The sequence below is a fragment of the Tachypleus tridentatus genome, chromosome 9 (genome assembly GCF_004210375.1).
Source record: "Tachypleus tridentatus isolate NWPU-2018 chromosome 9, ASM421037v1, whole genome shotgun sequence".
Taxonomy (NCBI): Eukaryota; Metazoa; Arthropoda; class Merostomata; order Xiphosura; family Limulidae; genus Tachypleus; species Tachypleus tridentatus.
In genome coordinates, this window is record NC_134833.1 from 101,266,291 (window position 1) to 101,288,748 (window position 22,458).

The window sequence follows — 22,458 nt, forward strand, 5'->3', positions numbered from 1 at the left end:
TATTAACTGTTTCTATGAAAGATACAGAAGTGTTTTCTATATGACATTTACTGAAACAAACAGTTGATTTTGGTTCTGTAAGGTTTCACTCTGTATTCGGGTAAGCGGGTGTAAAAATCTAGAAAGGTTTCTTCGGAAAGAAAACATGAAGCCCGAAGGCGAGCTTTTATTGTGTATTACTCATAAACCTAAAGTGAGCCAAACTTTTTGACCCCCTGGCAGCACGTGTCGCCGTTTTCTCCATAGAATGGTCCTATAGCGTACTTTCTCTGGCCACATCAGCGATGTGCTCGACCCCAGACGGCTTATAGCTTCCCACGCTTTCCGCCAGTCACGTTCACTGTATCATCCCTGCAGGACTGAAATGGACTCGTCCATCCACTTGTTCATCTCCAAGAGCGGGAAATACGCGCTTGGTAACAGTATCTAGTGTAGTGTACTGTTAGAGAACATCTTGATTCGATACTACGACGATAAGAGGCAACAACATTTCTCGCTTGCAGTAAGTGCGGTGTGAGCATGTTCTTAGAGATATACATAGTTGTAACACAATTCTGATGAGGCCTAAATTTTAAGGCGTTAACAACGATGAAGATTTAACGGGAAACGGTTAACTCAACGCCCTACCACAACCAGTTTTCAAGTTCCGTGAAATATTTTAACCAACCGCTGAGCAGTAAACATAGGGGGAAAAGCGGCCTTTAAGAACTTGCACATGCAATACTGATAGTCAGGAATTTGGACTTTAGAATCATGATGTTGTGTTGGTAAACGAAACCAGACACGTTAGAGTTGCTATAAAAACCAACGGACTGTGTATGTGTGACAGAGAAATAAAGCAAAAGAAATGGACTGGCTGTTCTAAAGTTTAATCAGACCAAAAGTCAAGCACGGTAGAACAGGTGGACGTCTCACTTGTAATGAACCCTTTCCGAATATAGGGAAATTTAGGGCCTTCTTCAAGCAGTAGACGTAGTAGTGACGACATTTAAAGTGTTGGTCAAATGTATTTTTACTTCCTGTCTAGTAACGTAATATAGTGGTGTACCGATATCATGATAATTTTACGAACATTCTTTCCTTGGTTGTATGTAATTAGTGGTGTGACCATCATCTTGGTAGATGTCTGTGATTCTGCTGGTATATCCAGTGACATCTGCGACTGGTATGGAAGGTAAGCTTATTTTCACATATTTATTCACAACTGGTAAACACGGTGTTTTTTTATTATATCAGTCGATAAGATAATAATTATACATTTTGATACAGTAGCTTCTTTTATATTCGGAAGTAGTGGCATAAATATGCCCCTGAATTTGGTAGGGGGAGGGTGAAGGGTCTGACAGTATTGAGGTTTGCCAACAAGAGGAATAACTGTGGATGTCGTTATTGATTTTTTGCAGCTACGCCACTGTTTTAGAAGATAAAACAATGTTAGGACTTAATATCTGTGTAAATTAAGTCAAGAATATTGTCAAAAGCTAGTCAACCAACACATCTTTGTTGCGTTGATGTACTAGGATGTTAACCAGGCTTTGATTATAACTGGAAAAGGACAGATTCTTTCTGATTGGAAGTCGGTTATTGTAAGAAGATATGCAATATATGCCTCATCGTGCGTTTCACATTGTTTGGTGATATTAAAGATGGGTTAATAAACTTTAATTTCTATGTTGTAAAATACGGGGAAAAACTGAAGATTTTAAGACTCAAAATTATGCTACATATACTTGTACTCTCGGTTGTGTGTTTGTGTTTTTTTTATAGCAAACCTATATCGGGCTGTCTACTATATCCGCCGACGGGAATTGAATCCTTGGTTTTAGCATTGTAAATCTGTAAGCTGTACCAAATATAAATTGTAAACTTATTTTATTTACAGCATGTTTAACCAAATCAATTTTGGTTGTAATAATTACTATTTGCAATTGATAAGCAGCGCTGGAACATTTGTAAGGTATTGTCAGACTTTTTTTAAGGGATGGTGGAATTTTTTGAATCGGTAACCCATGTAGCCAAGTAAGCAGTGAACCGATAATGATCCAGTACACATTCATAAGGTTTATGGCAAATTGAAGAAGAGTACTAGTAAACGAAAAATAACACTATAACGTCACGTCCATCATTTTTTGCATGGATATATGTAATGTTTCGTAACTATCAAAGTGCAGATGAGGTTCAAAAGAGGGTCGTTCGCACCCAAAAAAACCCTCTATCACCAATGATATCGAATAATAAACCATCAAAACCTTCACCAGTAATTAAAACAACATACTTTATCAGTGATGTAAACTATTTCGAAACATTGTTTACAAGCAGGATACACTGTTGAGAACCAGCTATTTGTCTTCGGTGTACTTTCAGTATCAATTTAACATGTCTTTTGATGACACACATTTTCAACAAGAGTCCAATAAGCACGTTTGTTCCAATTGATATTTTTTTAACATTATAAAGATTGGTAGTTTAAATGGTTCAGTTTGAGCGTACCCTCAACATAAAATAGAATGGACTTTTCCGGGTTAAGGTCAGTATTTTCTGTGTTGTTTGGAATTGGTTTTTGTAATTACTTATTTACACACACACACACACACACGTCTTTGTATGGTATATATATATATATATATAAAACACATATTATGAGTCTCTAACTTTAATGGAAGGTGGGGAGGGTAAAAAAATCTATGTTAATATAACATATAGTTGTAATTGCGTGTGTGCACCAACTTTAAAAATGGTCCATGTGTTATGCGCATATCTGACATATATATATATATAGACAGAGAGAGAACTTATATTTTTGTGGAAGAAAAACGCTAACAAATAACTTAACAAAATACATGAGTAAAAGATGACGAGTGACCTGTTCTGGCCTGTGATTATTTAAACGTGTGTAAGTATTGGGATAAAAATACTTTCAAGAAGGTGGTTGGTTCTCAAATGAAGCCACTTTTGCGTATGACGACCACTTTTAATTTACGGAGTATACTTATCAAGAATAGTTAAGACATTTGTAAGTACACAATAACGTGTTTTGTTCATCGTGAAATACAGGCTTGCGTCAGTTATATAAGAAGCTCTTATTTTGAAACTTTGTTTTGTACATACAATATGCTTGTCAACACATACGTAAAAATAAGTATATATCCATCTGTTTGTCTTTCTGTACAAGACAAACCGCAAAAAGAAAAAGAATACAACCAGACCAATTCTCCGCTTGTACTACAGTGTAAAGAACGAAATGGTGTGTACATTCTTTGTAAAAAAAAATTATAAACCGACGTTGTGTAGGGTATTTCTATTTTAAGAAAAGGCTTTAGAAGTAAGTGTAGTGTGAAGAAGTATACAGAATTACGACCGTTGAGAAGCTGTTTACCCGAGAAACTTTCCTCTTTCCATTTCTTTGAATATTTTCCAGCATTTGTAGCAATATCCCATACATGACTAACCGGAAAATTTCGGTTTCTTTATGTTACCACGGCGTCTGCTCCAGCGATCATCAAATAACCGTGTTTGTGGTATTATGGCTATTCGGGTTGCTTTTCCGTGGCCTGGGGAAAATCTGGCTTGACATCAATGAATCGGAGAATACCTAGATCTCAGGTTACACTAAGCCTAATCCTTTAAATGTGGGGCTGAGAGTTACAGGTAGAACGCGCTCCTTCAGACTAGTAAACCGTTACAAAGAGAGCGGACAGATGAAATATTTACCTGTAAAGAACATTATCATAAGGTTCTAAGTGTTTGAAACTGGTGGCTGTTTTTACCTCTGCTAATCTATGCATACTTTCTTCCGAAATGGTTCGTACGAATTCTGTTTTGGTGAGAAGCGAAGGGGAGCAGATTAAAAGTGCTCATCTGATAGAGAAAGCTGTGAAAAGTTGGGTGGAGAGAACGTCTTAAAGCACTCGCAGTGTACTTTGTGGTGTTCTCAAAAAATAAAATTGAAATAACTCTACAGGGACTTAGCTAAATAGAAAGCGGGAGGGTCGAACAACCACCCTTATTTTCTAAAAAGGCTCACCGTTTTTCTGATTAATAAAATAAACATGAATTTCATGTAAATCATTTAAATTCGTTGTGTAGAAGAAAATATCCACTTTTTCATTGTTATTTTAGAAATAGACCCCTTTTAAATACACACACACTTGGAGTGTTAGCTACACCCAGAAGTAACAATACAATGTTTCTCCTCAGAACTTTTCTAAGCACTTGTGAAAGTTGGCAATACTTGAGCACTCTTGGGTTTTTCTAGGAAATCTGAAATTCTTTAAGCCATTCTGTCAGAATCTAATAATTGTGTCTATATCATATCGTGATGTTCAGGGTGGCTGTCGTAATGCGTATGATGTAACAGCTTAGCACCTGCATTAGCACATCAAGCTTAGCAGCAGACTTGTTTAAATGCAAACTCCGTGTATGCCAAGAGAATATCAAAGATGAATGTACCATACGCATATTGGAACTGGTCATAAAGTCAGTACATCTAGCAATACCCAAAAAAATGCCTGCTTGTCACGCAATCAATTTTTATTTTATAAATTAAACACACTTATTGCATTAGTATTATATAAATACATATTTTTTCATACATGTACACACACAGGAGAAATTTTTATTAAATATTTTTAAAAAGGCTGTCTCAAAATATGATAACTTAGCGACTCACGCAAGGTTGGTGGACGGTATTACAGTCACACCTATAACATGCCACTTTGCAGATTAACAGCTGTATGTGTCGGTAAACACGTGCGTTAAACAAACTTTGCTTAAATGACTTTTGATGTATACGTGTAAAATTGGTAAGGTTATACAGGGCTAAATTGTTTACTCGGTTGAATATCGTAAGACCACAAATGCAATGATAAATCATGAATATTAAATATTTTGTTTCCATATGAGACAGCGAAAAGCGATAAAATTCGGGGCTGGATACTCCGCACTATACAAGGAAAGGAGAACTCTTATTAAATACTTAATTCGATAATCTGAAATTTATTTCATTAGTTTTAATCTGCTGTGTTCATTTAAAAAGATAAAATAAATTAATAGATATTTTTATTACTAAACAAAATGCATAATTTTCTAGGCTAAATAACTATAACAAATATAATAAAAAACCTCCCACACGCATCAAGATATACTAGAAACGTTTGCACTCGTTTAAGTTTGATTGCGAACTCTAGTAGTGTTAATTTGAACTTCATGTTATCGGTGCTTGGTTGTAATCAAAGAAAGTAAAATACTTAAAATATTAACTGAGAAAAATAAAATTCTTCTCTTTATTCAGTATTTATTCCTTACTTCATGAAATAAAAATGGACATAAAGATCATTCGTTAAAAATAACAGGACGACCTGTAGTTTGAGTTTCGAAAATGTGTTTGTTCTGTAAGCAAGGTAATGTAATTACATTACACTATCTTTATAACAGTCAACCACCCTCAAAATGTGTATTTTGTGCCTCTTCACGGTCGTATTTACAGCAATCAAGGTAAAAACTGGTACAATTTTAAATTTTTACGTGCCTTTAAAGTTGGATTTGCACATTTTGAGTTATTTTTAGGGAATCAGAGCTCACAAAACAACAACAAATGAACATAATTTTAGGGGTTTCTGTCAATTACTCAGCCATATTTTGACAAATTTACATGGGATTTGACACAAAAATACTTTTGTACATACATATATACAAATATAGATATTGGGTATGTCCATTTTTGGTTTATTTAGGGAATAGGTCATAATTTTAAAAGAAAATGATAAAAACCCTATATCTCGAGTGCATTCGAAAGGTGGACCTTTCTTCTTCAGGGGCAAGCATAATTTTAAGGGTTTTGGCAAACTACATAGCCTTGTTTCAACTACATTACACGGAATTTGGTACACAAATACTCTCTACATATCCCAAAAAGAAATACAGACAGTTTTAGAATTTTTGTCTTTTGTTAAATTTTTCAGTGAGAAAAGTACAACTTTTTTTTTTTGTAAACCATTCATGGGTATGTCAACCAAAATACATGGGATTTAGAACAAAGATACATTCTTGCTGGTCTCAAGTAGTAATGTTGGTAGTTTATGATTTTTTGTTCTGTTTTCACGATTTTTCTGGTGTTAGGATAGGTCTTGTTAGGACTGTATGGCGGAGACATGCTGCAATCGTCACCAAATGTTGGCCCGTATAATCTCAAGTTGTTTTTATGTATTAATGATGATTGCAGTACATGGTTTAACATAGAACTTTCATCTGTTCTTTTTTGACCTTATTACTTTTACTTTTTCGTTAAATAAACTGAATTCGTCTTTTAGAATACTTTAACATGAATTTAAAATGCTTAAGAACAAAGTAAGTATTTTAATAAGATATTTATCTAATCCGGAAAAACTACGAAACAAAAACAAAATAGGTAAAATCAACCATCATTTCATTTATTATGAATGTATTAAACATGTACATAAAACGAGAATTACTCTAATTTAAACTTTTACAATTTTTGGTTTTCTAGAATTTTTTTCGCAGTGTTACACGAGAAATTTGTCTGCATAATAATCCCCGATTTGAACTGATAAACCAGCTGGTTAGCAGTACCTACCACCAATTGTTGGGTTACTCTTACCTGGGCGAATAGTGTCATTTCACAATTAATTTCATAGCGCGCCCAAGACTCCAAACTGCCGAGCTATTTTTCGCGGTAACGGAACGCAAACCATGAATCCTCAGATTAAGAGTCCAAACACACCCTAGCCACACCTGGCCCATCTTTTTTGTTTGTAGTTTAATTTTTCAGTTGTTAAATTACACTCGCTGAACTTAAACATTTCATATTTTCAGTGAGGATAAGTAGTTTGGTTTAAAAGAGTTTTGTCTGTTTCACATCACAGAACTTTATGCTTTGTTGTTATTATACTATACGAAAAAAATGTGTTTGGTTCAGTTTTTTTGTCTATTTTTAAATTTGATGCACAAAGCACTGTTGGCAACAGTGACTTGCATTTTTTGATGTTAAGCTTTAAAAGACATACGAGATATTTACATGTTCTTATCTTTTTCGAATTGTATCATTTGAACGCGTACGGTAAGAAATACGTGCAACTGATTCTACACGAGAATTTGATAACGCGTTTCTTTCCATTGGGGCACGAGCGATTTTCAGGCTCGTGACTCACCACTTCAAAGCACAATGAGAATCAACTAGAGATAAAGAAATACTTAGCTATTCAAAGTTAGATAAGCTTGGCATATCGGATTTTCATATTCTCGCAATTAGTTATTACGCTTAAATATTTTCGTAAGAGAAGAACCGAATCAAGGGGAATTAGAGAAGATTAACCCTTGTCAATAATTTTAATCTGCTATACACCATGTAATTTCTTGGAATTGCTCCATTTGAAGTCTAAATGTGGCATTTTCTAGGAATTACACCCATTTATCCTCATAGAATTACTGTCCGTCGGTGGTTCGCTGGTAAATTTTAAGGCTTATCACATTAAAACCGGTTTTCAATACTTGCGGTGGGTCAACACAGATAACTTATTCTGTAACATTGCGCTTAACAACAAAGAAACTAAAAACACAGAATTATCATATCTAAGACTCACACGCACGTGCTACTCAGGTTTAGATATTAACCATGAACGCTTTTTCAAATAAAGCTTTGCTTTTCTGAAGCAATATTTAAGTGTTATATATAAAATAAAATAAACGAACAACTGATCTGTTAGCTCGGCATCTCGCTCAAATGAAACGCACACAGCCACGACCTCGTGACCTACTATACCTCTCGGTTGTATCAACATTTATTTTTTGTTGGTGTTCTAGATTTTACAGACACTAAAGAAAATCTCAGAACAGAAAGAGTATGTTTATTGTGTTCCACCTGTGCTTTGTCACCAAGAAAGTACATTGCTTGGTTAATACATGTTTTTCTTTAGTACGCAATAGGCCACCTGCGCTATGTTTATTGCAGGGAATCGAAAGCTGGGTGTTAGAGGTGTAAGAAGCCAGAAATCTTATCGCCGACTTATGAATGGCTTAGCATTGCTATAACAAAAGTAAAGTATTAATTTTTTTTTTAATTTCAGACATTGTAAAATTAAGTTTATCTTCTTTCGGTGAGGTTAAATTCAGTGTTTATTTTTACACATGTTTTTATTTATATATTCTACAAGTTGTTGATTGGTAAATTCCTGTTACTTATGGAACTAAGAATCCAATCCAAAAGAAATTTATGTGATATAAATGGTACCAGCTGCTCCTTCCAACAATGCAAACTTGCATCACGTGGATAAAAGACTTAATGGGAATAATGTAAAAAAATAAATTTCCCAAAAGTTGTGCTAAAGATGGGGAATGTTTATTTTCACTTCACTACACTATTAGGAACTGGTTTTACAAAATATTCCATATTCTCTTCTCTCAATCACCCAGCTTACTAAAATGACAAACCGATAGAAAAAGAGAAAAGAAGTGTTAACTCTGATGTTTTGGCCAAATTACAGTACATTTGATATTACTCTTAAGTCATTTCAATATTGTATAAATACATATTGTGGATTAAATGTGTCCCTGTCTAACGTTATTAACAGAAGACCCGAGGAATGTCACAAACGGTTTTTTCAACTTTCACGCGCAGCGTGTTTAAGTATCTTTTGAACGTTATGAACAAACGTAAGACAAAGTGAAGCTCAGTAGAAATATAATTACTACATAATAACCAAGCTAAATAACGTGTAGGATGATAAGACATTTCCTGTAAACCTGCTACCCTTGGCCTGTCTGTTGTAGAGAATGCTACCAGAGAATTTCAAAGAATTCCTTAGGTAAGATGTCAGACTAGAACTGAAGAAGAGAGAACTCAAATGTTACGAATGGTCAGTCCTGCTCTGGATCTAAGTGTGTAAAGTTGGACCTTGTCTACCAGTGGAGTTGGAAGCATTTGAAATGTAGTGTTACAGACGACCGATGATGATCAACAGCTTTACAAAAATTAATAAAAAAGTATTGGAACCTTCAAAGACAAAAAGACAACTGCTGGATATGTGAAGAAAACGAACGATTTGATACTTTGAACATATAATTAGGTCTAGAGGAAAGTGTGTGTAGATTCTGAGTAAAATCGAAGTAAAAAGAGCGAGACACAGGCTGAAACTTTTTTCAATGACGTTGAAAGAAGGATGGGAAATAAGTTTGAATTAGAAAAATTGATGCACCTAACGACGAAAAGAAAACAATAGAGAACTATAGTAATCGACTCCCAAAATTTAGTTGAACACCATTATTGGTTGATACACCTCTTTATAACTCTAAGTATATGCAGGATCACAAATATAGTAGGTGTTTAAAATTGTTTGTTTGTTTGTTTGTTTTTGAATTTCGAGCAAAGGTATATGAGGGCTATCTGCGCTAGCCGTCCCTAATTCAGTAGTGTAAGACTAGAGGGAAGGCAGCTAGTTATAACCACCCAGCGCTAACTTTTGGGATACCCTTTTACCAACGAATGGTGGGATTGATCGTCACATTATCGCGCCCCCACTGCTGAAAGGGCAAGCACGTTTGGTGTGACAGGGATTCGAACCCGCAACCCTCAGATTACAAGTCGAGTATCTTAACCACCTGGCCAAACTGAGCCTATTTAAAATTGAAAATTTAACATTCATTTGGTGGTAGAGAATTAAGTATAATGCTTATCCGAAATAAAAGTGAAATGTATTGATTTTGTTTTGTTTTTAAAGCCAATCTTATCTTTAAAAAATGAAGTTGTGTTTTTTTTCCTAGTGGATTACTTCAAGAGGAAAGGGAAGTTCAATCAGTTTATCTTCGGTGTGGTCAAGGTAGAATTCAGTGGCAATACCCGCGAGGAGCGCTGCGATTAGTGCTACGCCATGGTTTTTCTGGTCGTGATTTCTTCGGTTGTCTTCGAACGGACGCCCGATTTAGCGGAGCTAATATTTATGTTGAAGGACGCAGGAAATTACATATTCTTTTTACAAAAACGGATGGAAAGCACCCAGACCTATTTCGATGTTTTACTTCGAACCTCGGCAAGGTGGCTCTTTACGTGGAAGCGGAACAAACAGGTAATGGACTTCACAAGGAGGTGGCATCATTCAGCTATGATTTACAGCCTGCATCGTCTCGTTCTCTGAGAAGCGAATTTCAAGGTAAGAACTTTTCAGTTGTTTGTAACAGTATTGTATGTATATAAATACATATATCAAACTTTGAGACGATAAAGCTTGCATCAAAAAGAAAAGAGCAAACAAACAAAAAGAAATTTGATATATTTTCGAAGTTCAAGATATTTTTATTTGTTCCGAGTTGTTTATATCTACTTCAGAGCTGGAACAGAAGGTTAAAACGTGAATGTTCATCAAACAATGAACGAACGTAACAATACCGTTGGATTAAATACGCGGTCAATAGTAATATTGATGTTCTTTGTTCTTTATTTTCAAATCAATACACTTGTACTGGATTTGAATGCTTTACTTGTATTTCTTGTTTGTTAAATGGTAGTGTTAGTTTTCTTTAAAAAGCTAATTTTAGTTTGGTAAAAAGCAATTCTTAAAGAAGACGAATAGTGTTTGAAAATGAGAAGTGGACCTCGTGTGTCGTAATAATATTTACCTATGAAATCTTGCAAACGTTATTATAACCACGAATCCACCTGCTTTAAACACTTGTATAGATAACTGTTGTTTATCCTTAAGATAAACCGTATTACCTGTACAACACAGGAATTTCTTATCAATTTATTGTTCAAACAACACTGGGTCACTGTCATGCTCACCAAAACTGAAATAATATTTGTAGTTAAGTTTGTTTGTTTTTTCTCATGCTATAATAACTGTACAGTTTGAATCCGATCAACCCATAAAATTAACAATATATATATATATATGTATGTGTGTGTGTGTGTGTGTGTGTTGTTAAGCTCGAAGCTATTGTGCCCAACTCGCTGTGCCACCAGAGATATACGCGTGTGCGTAAGACAATACAACAAAGACGTTTGAGCTCAGTATTACATTTTTACTTCAATAATGGGAACGTTTTCGCTTCATTAAAATTGCCCCTCAGTCAACAACAACACGGGTTTTGTAATTCTTGGATTAACACTTTCCATCATTATTTTATTGTTTGGCCTCATTTAAAATCTAAGGAAGTCAAATCTGAATTACCTTCTATGTTAACCTGTTGCCTGAACGTTGCCCTGGATATTATGATGTTAATCATATTGTTGAAATAAAAATAACCTTGATTTCGTACCTTTTTTTTACTTCATCAACTTATTTATGTTTACTTTAAGTAAACCTTAACATAATATAACTAATGTGCCACAATTTCAGTTTCTGGCTGTGTCTACGCAATTGTGGAATATAGCCGAAATCTGAGAGGCGTTGTATTCCAACCGATGTTCAAGGTCTATTCCTTCTATCTCCTTTTTTTGTTTGGCGAATTTTGATTTGGTTTGGTTTTGAATTTCGCGCAAAGCTAAACGAAGGCTATCTGCGCTAGCAGTCCGTAATTTAGTAGTGTAAGACTAGAGGGAAGGCAACTAGTCATCACCAACCAACGCAACTATTTTATAAACGAATAATGGCTCTGACCGTCAAATTAACAAATTTGGAATTTCCTTACGGCTGGAATTGCGAGCATGTTTGATGTGACGGTGATTCGAACCCGTGACCTTCAGATTACGAGTCGAGTGCCCTAACAGCCTGGCAATACTGGGCCTTTAATGTGAAGTTGTTCTAAAAAAACAACGCCCCTAGTGATAGTAATTTGCAGACTTAAAACTTTAAAAGTCGGTTTTCGATATCTGTGGTGGGCAGATTACTGACAGCCCATTTTTATTTACTGTTATTTGCTTTAAATCTACTTACAACTCTATATTGTTCTTAACAGGTTTTTGTTTCTTTCATGCCCGAATATGTAACACAACAGCAGCATTACTTATTTCAAACATACACAGGAACATTTAAATAGTTTTGTGTTACACTGGCAAAAAATTCTTGATTTATTATTTATATTTCCAAAGAAACATAAGACCGGTGCCTTGTTTTGCACACACTTAAAATTATGTGAAAAATGTATCAAACTTAAATATAAAGATGCTAACGTTTTAAATTATAGATAAATGTATACAGTACTAAGTTACAATGATAACAAAACACTTTAACCTTTTTATTAATATTTGCGAAGAAAGATAGAATCACTGTCTTGTTTCACACACAATTACAAACTGTTTGGTGGATTTGGTGCAAAGTTAATCTGGTGTAATACGCGCTAGCCATTCCTAAGTTAAAAGTTATAGGGTAGAGGGAAAGCAACTAGTCAACACTACTCACAGCTAGTTCAAGTTTTAGGAGTTTGAGCTAAAGTAGACGATTCAGGGTTCGACATCTATCATGGGAACTAAATGAATGTGTATAACTGGAATTCATGAGGTTCTACATATATAAATCAATTTTTGGGATTTGGCTCATGGCACAATACACACTCCGTATGCAGGAAGTCGTGGATCCAATTCCCTCTATATTCATGTTTTTTTTATGAAAACGTTTTAGTAACCAAATAATTTTAGTAATTGTACGCGAAGCACGAGTTGATAGATCAAAAATGTACTTGTGCTATAATATTATAATTTTGTAGGTTTAAACTTCAACGTTGTTACACAGTTCATACAACTATAAGTTATGTAACCAGTTTTTTACTATTATTTTATTACATTTTCTTCTTTTTTGTTAAGCTTTTTATAAAACTTTGCAGTGTTTGTTTTTTAGGCTTAATCATTAGGCTTACATTTTCTGTCGTTATACCAGTTAGTAAAATGTGATGCGCTTATTTATTACCCTACGTAATCCTCTTACATACATTCTGGGTTTGTTGCTTCTGAAATTCGCCTCTCTGTCGTCTATAAGGCTACAAAGAAGCCGCTCTTTACTTTTAAACAAAGGGTCGTTTACAATATTAATCCGAAATGTCATTTCTACTGCTAATATTCATACTCGTATCCCAGTGCGTAGGTTATAATGCTTCCTATTCTTTTGTATAGCACAGTCGGTTGTTGACCTGGAATTAATTTCTTTTCGTAAGCCTGGAAACTTTAATTTATGTTTTTCGTAACTCAACTGCAACGTAATATATTTTTAGTATTTTAAAAATATTCTTACACACATTGATACTAGAATTCACAAGTAATTACGTTTGTCTCCCTCTGCGAAAGTGTTTGTTATTAATTATATAATGATAACATTATTAAGTTTTTATTAATATTTCCAAAGAAAAATAAAATCAGTGCTTTTTTTTTGCGCACGAACAGAAATTGTATTTGTTTTGTGGAAGTTCAGCAAAGTTATTGGAAAACTATATATGCTAGTCGTCCCTAGTTTAAGCAGCTACTAAACAACACTCACTGCGAACTGTTGGGCTACTTTTTTCTTTTACGGTAACGAAAACTGTTAATGCCTGTAACTTTATAACGTTCCCACGGCGGAAAGGGCGAACATGCCAAGAATTCGCGACCGGCAAATTGCGAATCGAGTGTCCACTGGAACAATGAGACGAACGTTGGGAATGTTTCGTCCACAGTTTTTGGAATTAGAGACAAAAGTTGACAATTTAATATACATAATCGACTTTTTCATAACCATATTTGATTTACTTGAACCTATTTTTTATTTCATAACTGGGTCACTCGAACATTTTTTGTTTTTGCTAAATGTCGCTCGTAACTATAAGATTTTATAAAATGCTCAATCAGTCTTCTGGTTGTAACAGACTAACAATGCACCCATTCATTCTCTGTTCATCTCCTTAACTTATTTGCATATTTAAAATTATAAGAAGAAAGGAAGTGACGTTTTGCGAGAACCTATCAGACCATGCTTTTAGACAATGAACACCTTGTTACATTCACTTGGGCTGTATTCTGCACATATTTGCACTTCTCATATCATGCCCTGTTACCCCTTTTGTTTAACCATAGTACGTTCTCTAATTTCCATATTGGTCTGAGAATGTGTAGACAAATCTCTTGTTAACGTACTTGTTATGATGTTATTAAAATTATATGTGGCAGTTGAATTGCATCCGTCTGACTTGCTTTGATGAATGCCATCTCTGTTATTCCAGTCGTTTGAAATCTTCTATTATTATAAGCAAATACAAAATTACCCAGTTTTAAAAGCTATTTTGATATTTTGTGTATTAGATTTACTCGTATAGATTTATTTAGACACCTATGTTTGTTTCGATTTAAAGTATGTGGAGTGAATTGCTGAATGTGTATTGGGCAAGTTCCACGTGTTCTCTAAATTTGCAGAAGATTTTTTAAAGTAAGAATGAATAACGTTTTACGAACACGCTAGCGTTTTCGAACATTGTTGAACGTTCTGGAAACTCACCTTAAAGCATATAAACCAACGTGCCACGAGCCATTATTATTATTCAGTCAGTGTGCTACTGGCCTCGAAAACTATAATTGTGATTAGCGCTTATTGATCGGAAAACTACAGAATTTGACCAGGAACGATTATCGATTTTGAACATTACATACTGTTCAACTTTAGTGAATTACTTCGGACATTATTATTTCTACGAGAACATTAAATATTTTCGTCGGTAAAAGTCAGCTTGTAAGGATGTGAGGCTAGCCAAGAAAAGACGTCGTTAGCTTAAGCGAGGGGGTACGATATCAACACAAAATTAATTTGCTCGTCGTAGGCCTGGATCGTCGATAAAATATTCAGTTTCAGTTCTATACCGAATATGAGACTCGGTATTGTCTGTTGTATATAAATTATTATTTGTAATAACTATTTATAATAACCGTTATTGTAAATTGTATAGTTCGTGATGACGAGAAAACCCACTTGTAGAGAAAAATATACATGTAAAAACGGCAAAATTGTTTAATCTCGAAGTCTTGAGTGCAAGGAAGGTTTAGTTCAATATACACTTTGATTAACATTTGTTACGCTAGTTTTGGAGAATTCTATTCCTCATCAGTAACCCAAAACGCATGCTAACCAAAGCTGGAACTGGTTGGTTGAAATATTCAAACAGGTAAACTACAAAAAGTATTATGATCAGACATGGAATTTCAAGTTTTGATATGGAATAGCTTCCCTAGTGTATTCAAAAAAAAAGTTTGCAGTTTCTAAGGGCGCGTCTTAGCTAAGCTCCCTCCCTTGGTGTACGGCAGTGTCCTGTCTTCGGCAGGAGTTAATGTTGCGTGAGTTATGAATCTATGAAACAGTTGGGCGTCAACGTTTTTAATGGAATCATGGGTGGCAAGAGTTACGTGATTACAAAACTGCCAGTAAAGTTAAACTAACCGTTATCCAACATATATTGTTATAGATGCTTTAATAATATATGTGATGCATGTGTAAAAGACATTAATATGAAGTCATTCCAACAAGTGTGTATAACAGTCGAAACAAATTCTCCTTTGAAATGAATTTTACTGGAAACGTATGAAACTAAGTTGAAGATTCTGCATTTTATCAAGTATACTTGAGAAAGGGCAAAGTTATTAAAATAAAACAGAGAAACACTAATGAGTAACTAATCTATTCATAAAAAATAAAACAAAATGAAAAGTTACGGATGAAAATAAAAGCAACTCTGAAAATTAAAATTTAAGAACGTAAGCTCGCATTATAACATTAAATCGTGGCGATTTTCTTCTGGTGCTTGAATTTCAAGTTCTCTTGGATTTATTATAGAATCTGTTAAAATGATGCTCTCTATGGTGTAATAATCTATCTATCATTAAAAAAATCCCACCAGAAAACATTTAAATATTGAGTGAAGCATATTTCACAAAAAAAGTCATCCTTTTTATATATGAATAAAAACGTTTACTTGTTTGAAAACAGCTAATTGTTAGCTGACGCACAAGATGTGTATATAGCTTTACACGTAATTGGTTTGGTTTGTTTTGAATTTTGCGCAAAGCTACAAGAGGGCTATCTGCGCTAGCCGACCCTAATTTAGCAGTGTAAATCTGGAGGGAAAGCAGCTAGTCATTATCACCCACCGCTAACTCCTGTGCTACCCTTTTACCAACAAATAGTTGGATTGTGCGTCACATTATAACGCTTCTACGGCTGAAAGGGCGAGCATGTTTGGTGTGACGGGAATTCGAACCCACGACCCTAAATTATGTTCCCCCACATAAAACCTTGTATAACATTTAGGTACGTATAAAGCATGTTTGGATTTGTAATTATATTGCGAGTTAACGTAAAACATTATTTTACTAGAAGAAACCACGAATAAAGTTTCCTTTACTAACATTATATTTCTGATACTGATACAGGTCACAATAACTTTACTTTGGTAATTTCTGTCATAAATTTTTGAGATAATTTCTGTACTCTGTAATCTATATAAGGTTTCAGAGATAAGATCAGTTTACGATAAAAAACTTTGTTACTTGCAGTTAGCTCCATACCTTCTTATGCCCGTAGCACCAAACATGCTCGCCCTTTCAGCCGTGCGGGCGTTATAATGTAATAATCAATCCTACTATTCGTTGGTAAAAGAGTAGCCCAAGAGTTGGCAGTGGGTGGTGATGACTAGCTGCTTTCCTCTAGTCTTACACTACTAAATTAGGGACGGCTAGCACAGATAGCCTTTGTGTAGCTTTACGCGAAATTGAAAACAAACAAACAAACCATACCTCTTTTTTTAAGTTGTTGTTCAATATTACGATAGATTTGAAATTTATATTCGTACTTGAAAGATGGAAGAATATCTTCTCTTTCATTTACCTTCATGAATTGTTAAAATGGATATTTTTTAGCAATCTCAAAACTTTTGGTAATTACATCGGCAATTTATTCTTACACCTGTTAGCCCAAGTTTAGATACTAAATCATATAATATTTCTGATAGATTGGAAGGAATTGTAAACTGTGCGTATATAAGATGGTTAGAGTAAAATTATATATATTTGTGAGGATAGATGGTTAAATTTAAATGTTTATCTGAATATGTAACCAAACTATTCAGAAGTGGAAACTGTTTTATCGTTCCCTTTACATGTAAATATGTACAGTGTTAAAATAAAATGAACTATTACTTAAGACTGAAACCCGTGACATAACTCAAACAGTTGAAAAAATGAAACTGAAATTTTTGCTGCTTCATACGAAGACATAATGGTCAAGGACTATGGATGTCTATGCGATCCGACTGTTAAAACGAGCGTTGTGAAACCATCGTTCTCGTATACTAGATGGTTTATGAACAGTTTGCAGGGACCAGAGGTGTGCTTTAGGCGCGACAACCTTACGACTTAATGAAAAATACGCTGCAGGGCTATTGTTAAAATGCACAGTTGTCAGATAAAGCATAACTGGACGTGGCAATTTGGGCTGTAAAGACACAGTGAGACGCCAACATCGTTTTAATATACTCAGTTTTTCTCCCTGTGTAGATATAAATTTTAATAAAACTAACATTAGTTTTAACATTTTGTAATCTGCAAGAACTACGACAGTGTTAGTTACCAGTAATTTACAAATATGTTTCAGTTGTTAATTTCAAATAAGGCTATAATTGTTACCTTTAGTTTCGAAACATGCTCTACTGATTAGTAACACATGAGCTTCAAGATTTAATGTCTGTTTTGAAATCGGCCTTTTCGTAGTGGTTTTGAAACCAGGCCTCAGGTGTCACTGGTATATATAAAGCCGATCCTGCAATGGTTAACTATTAGCACTACTGAAACTGGTGGACGTCTTAAACAAGTTGTAGTTATTTATCCCCCTTCCCGTGGCCTCTGCCGTAGGTATAAAACTTTTTAACGTTAAAAATCGGAATTTCGATAGCAGAGGTGGGTCGAGCACAGAGGGCCCATTGTTACAGCTTTGCGCTTACTTAACAACAACCAAACGCAAAAGCAATTACTTTTTTAAAATATTGTAATAGTTACCAATGATTAATTATATAAAAGTTAGGATAAAAATTGATTATTTAAACTGAATCAAATTAGGAAAGCCGTTTTAACCAATTTAATACCCATTTATTTGAAGTTCTTATTAGTGACAAATTATACAAGGGTAAGTAAAGTACGATCCACTATTACAGCGCCATCTCTTACCCATGTATTTGTTCCAATATTAAGGATTCCCTAAGCTTTTGCCATATGTAATTTTGTGAGTAATATTCGCATATGTTATCGATATTTTTAGGTAAAGATCATCCGAAACTTCCACTGGTTATTATTATGCTATCAGAGTCCAATAATTACGATATATTTTAACCATAAACACAGTCTATTCACGATAAACACTTTAATTCTTCATAAATTTAAAACAAAATGAACTCCAGTTTGTTGCACGTCAAGATTATGTCTACTGTTTTCTTCTTAGGTATGATCTTTCTTTTTACCTTTTGTAATATGACTATTGTAAAACATTTTTTCTTCTTCTAGAATGTCGCCCTTGTACAGAAGACGAATTATTGCAGAAATTCTGCACAAGCGACTTTGGTAAGCATGGCGACTTTGTAATAGACAATAATTTCCAAACTTCTGGTGTGATAAGCTGCTCATATAAAATCTTAAGTACCTACAGGTGGGACATGTTATAATAGATTATCTGCAAAACTAGCAAATTCCTCAAGTATATTTCGTCTGTTATCCTTTCAATATTTCGTACGAAAGATAGGCATAAACAGAAAAGGTTAGAATAAAAAATGAATACCCCGCTAATTCACATGTTGAGAATCTTCGATAAATTAAATAAGTTTAAAATTTAAATGAAAATACGAGGTGACATGAAAAACAAACAACTGAATAGTAATAAAACGAGCGAGGATCTTTTAAAGCCACTTTTACTGTTATTATTAATTGAAAACAGAATGTTAGACATCTCAAAACGTTAAATTTAGTATCTGTTATGTACTGTTAGGTATTGAAAGGGTGAGTGTAGTCATTAAACTGTACAAAAAAAAAACACGAAAGTTTTTGTACGGTTTTGTCCTTTTTGTGTATTTCGTGTTGTAATACGTATAAAACCAGAAAGATAAATCGATATTAGCTGTTTAATGAATCATAACATGAATTAATGAAATAAGCAGACCTGACATAACAGTGTTGAATGAAACATACGTTTGCCATCTAATGAAATATTATACACAGTCTGTTAATACTGTTGTGGAACTTACATACAAACAAACAATTGTAAATAGCCCTTAAGATTATATTCTCCATGAATTTTAGAAGTTATTCATATCAAACATTTTTCGTTGGAAAGTTAAACAAAGATAATACGCAGTAGTTAGTAAGGCGAGAAATTAATTCACATATAACATTTGAAAAGTTAGAATGTTTCTAAACCGAATCCAGTTAAAAATGGATTGAAATTAATTCCTGTACGTAAACTCTGAACATTTTCTAACTTTAAATTCAGTTTATTCTTTTGAACGTTCCGTTTTTAACACTACTGTCTCAGTAAATCTGGTTAATCAACTCTGGGAGCTCCAGAAGACACCTAGCTAAATGCTCAAAAAATAAAAATGAAACACAATTTATCATTAGATTTACCATTTGTCATCGAGGTAATTCGGTTTTGCAGAATTACGCGGCTCATCAGTGACCTTGATTTCTATTTGCTCTCGAACAGGGTTAAAGGTGAGGGATGGAATTTCCCGAAACCGGTAAAATTCGGTGGAAAGTTATAAATCCTATGTTAAAATGGGGTTCACATTTATCTTTTTTTAAACAGCTAGTCTGACTGAATAAGTCACAAAAACTAATTTGTAATATCAATGTTGCATATTTTTGGAATACCTATATAATGTGCGAGTAAAAAATAGTTCATAACACCATACACAATACACATTTCATCTTTCTTTCCTTAGAGTCGCAAAAATCTTTCCTTAACTGGTGTCGCGATGAAATCAGTATTACCTATACCACTGATACCACAATATACCTCGTGCTTAACCTGAAGATGACCTAGGAAGGCCCAAACTATGTTCTCTCGTTATCAATAAAAGTATTAATACCCATACCATACCGATCAGTGGTATAAAAAGGTTAATAATGTAAGGTTCAGTTAGTTAGATGCGTTTCATTTATGTAACAGTTGCCTACAGATTAACAACTGTTTCAAGGCATGTAAGATAGTAAGACTATCGAAAATCTGGATACATATGTGTGAAGTATGATGTTAAATTTCTTTAACGTGTGTACGTTATGTACCTTACAAACTGTGGAGGAAATTACTGATTGAATTATGTCAATAATAAGTGGAAAAAGAAAGAAAAAATACCCTACCAGGACAAATATATTTTTAAGAATAAATGAATTTATTGAACTTTGTTTATAATACTGCAAACAGTAGCGTTTTAATTGTTTTAAAACGCAACTGTCTAAACTGATAAAATAAGAATGAGTGTTAAAACTCCATTGAGTCTTAGAGAGACATAAACCAACTCTATTCAACCGTGTTCGTTTATCGTAAAATTAGTCCATACTTGGTAGTTTAAAACATGTTTTAGTTTTCTGTTAATTTCTTTTTCGGTTATTAGTGGGTTAGTTTTGAACATAATTTTTTGTTTTTCAAATGTTAATATTTTATTAACATAGTCTTCTGAACTGTCAGTTTTTACGCATTTTAATTTTTCTGAGAGTATTTCAAATATAGTTAGTTCCAGTAACTTCTTTTCTAAGCTTCCAATCACAAACGCTTTCTTCATTAGAACAGTTCCCATACATTTCTTGTCTAGTAGTTGTTTATTTACATTTTCGTTTAAAACAAATTCCTCGTGTTTAAGCCTTTAAAATTATCGCACTTTCATACAATATTCATAAATTAAATTATTTTTCCATTCTTAATAGTAACTTTTGTACTAATTTAAATGCATTCTCAGAAACAAACATAACATTTTATTCTTTTATAGTAATTCAGGGAACAGTAGATACGCTTCGTCATCAAAATGCCCTTCAGCGATCCGAACTAGAAGTACGAATAACTAGGGCCTACAGAAAGAATGATACTTCTCTGCTTGTGCCAAAATCGACTCAACTTGAACCAGACCACATCGTTCTTTACAGGCCACTAAAGTGTGGTACTCAAGCTGCTACTGGTAGTTTTCTGTTTTTGGGAAGGTGGATACTGGGGATTCCCGTCATTCAGTGCGCGCCAAGAATAACAGAATGGCAAAAAGTGAGAAGAAAAGCAATTCTTCATGGAAAACATCAATGCCAATTAAACTGATTTCCTCATTCAGTTATTTTGCGATCAAGAACAAAAAAGTGACTAACCAATCTGTGATCCAATAGTGGAGAAGAGTGTGCTTTCTATATACTTTGAAAGACATTGAAAAATGCTACTGTTACTTATGATGATAGTCAGATAACAAGTTTTGTTTTCAGAAAACAATGGAAATTCAATTTCATTTGCAGTGAAATATAGTGTAACTGTTTCTTGCAGGTAGAAAAAAAAAAAAAAAGGTTTCATATGTATCCAGAAATTTCTCAGACAAGAGTGGAATCAAGTTAAAAAGCCAAAAAAAAAAAGCTACAAAAACTATAGGCTTAACTACGTCTAGATGCAAAATTAAAAGAATAATTTAACTGCAGTAAGAATGATGCCATTACACTATGTAACAAAATTTTTACTTGTTCCTGGGCAAAGAAATGTTATTTCCCAATTGCTTATGCCTAAAGTAATCGGAAAAGACCTATTTTTCTCTTCAAACTTTGCTTTTGTGACCTGGGAGCGTATAACGAAACCATGATGGGAGACTATATTTGGGGGCTGATACGTGAAAGTGATTTACATTACGGTCGCAAATCTCGAAAAATTACTCACTTCTAAACATTTTTTTTGTATAATTTTAGTATAAATACATGTAAATCTTGATTTATATGTTGTTTCATTCAGGCCTTATGTAAGTAAAAATGTGCAAATTTGCCTATTTTAACATAGTGAATAGGTTAATTTCTAAATTTCATTATCCAGGTCACAAAAGGAAAGTTTGAAGGGAATAATGGCCATATTCTGTACTTTTACAATATAAGCAATTAAGAAATAACACATACTATCCAGAAACAAAATTTGTGTTACATAATGTAATCTTTGGAATCTATGTTCAATGTAAATATTCTCAAACGATTAACTACAAAATGCTATATTGACCTAAATTGTACATAATACTAAGTAAATAGCATTAATAAACAATTTAATACTGTTTATTGGATCATTATTTGATCTCTCTCGCCACGGTCTGTATTGGATAAATCATTATACAGTCGGAATTGAAAAAATGAAATGAGATTTGTTGAGTTGTGAAGATGAATTACAAAAAAAACTTGGGTGATAAATATAGCCAAGGTTATAAGCAATTGAATGGTTGTGAATTTTAACTAAATCAACATTTTTGCATTGAAGAGCAACCATGATTTTATTTTATAAAGTATACAACACTATTAAA

The 22,458-nt window shown here is 33.9% G+C and overlaps 1 protein-coding gene across 2 annotated transcripts; it reads left to right on the forward strand.

Moving 5' to 3' along the window:
• Positions 1–394: 394 nt before the first annotated feature.
• Positions 395–22,217, forward strand: LOC143225897 (meteorin-like protein). Of its 2 annotated transcripts, none has more exons than XM_076456071.1 (4): positions 395–1,174; positions 9,775–10,160; positions 18,449–18,505; positions 20,923–22,217. In XM_076456071.1, exons 1-4 carry the CDS (start codon positions 1,056–1,058, stop codon positions 21,237–21,239), a joined length of 879 nt encoding a protein of 292 aa, XP_076312186.1. In that variant the 5' UTR covers positions 395–1,055; the 3' UTR covers positions 21,240–22,217. The 2 variants fall into 2 exon arrangements, with proteins under 2 accessions (XP_076312186.1, XP_076312187.1); XM_076456072.1 differs by lacking the exon at positions 395–1,174 and adding an exon at positions 2,493–2,527.
• Positions 22,218–22,458: the final 241 nt, after the last annotated feature.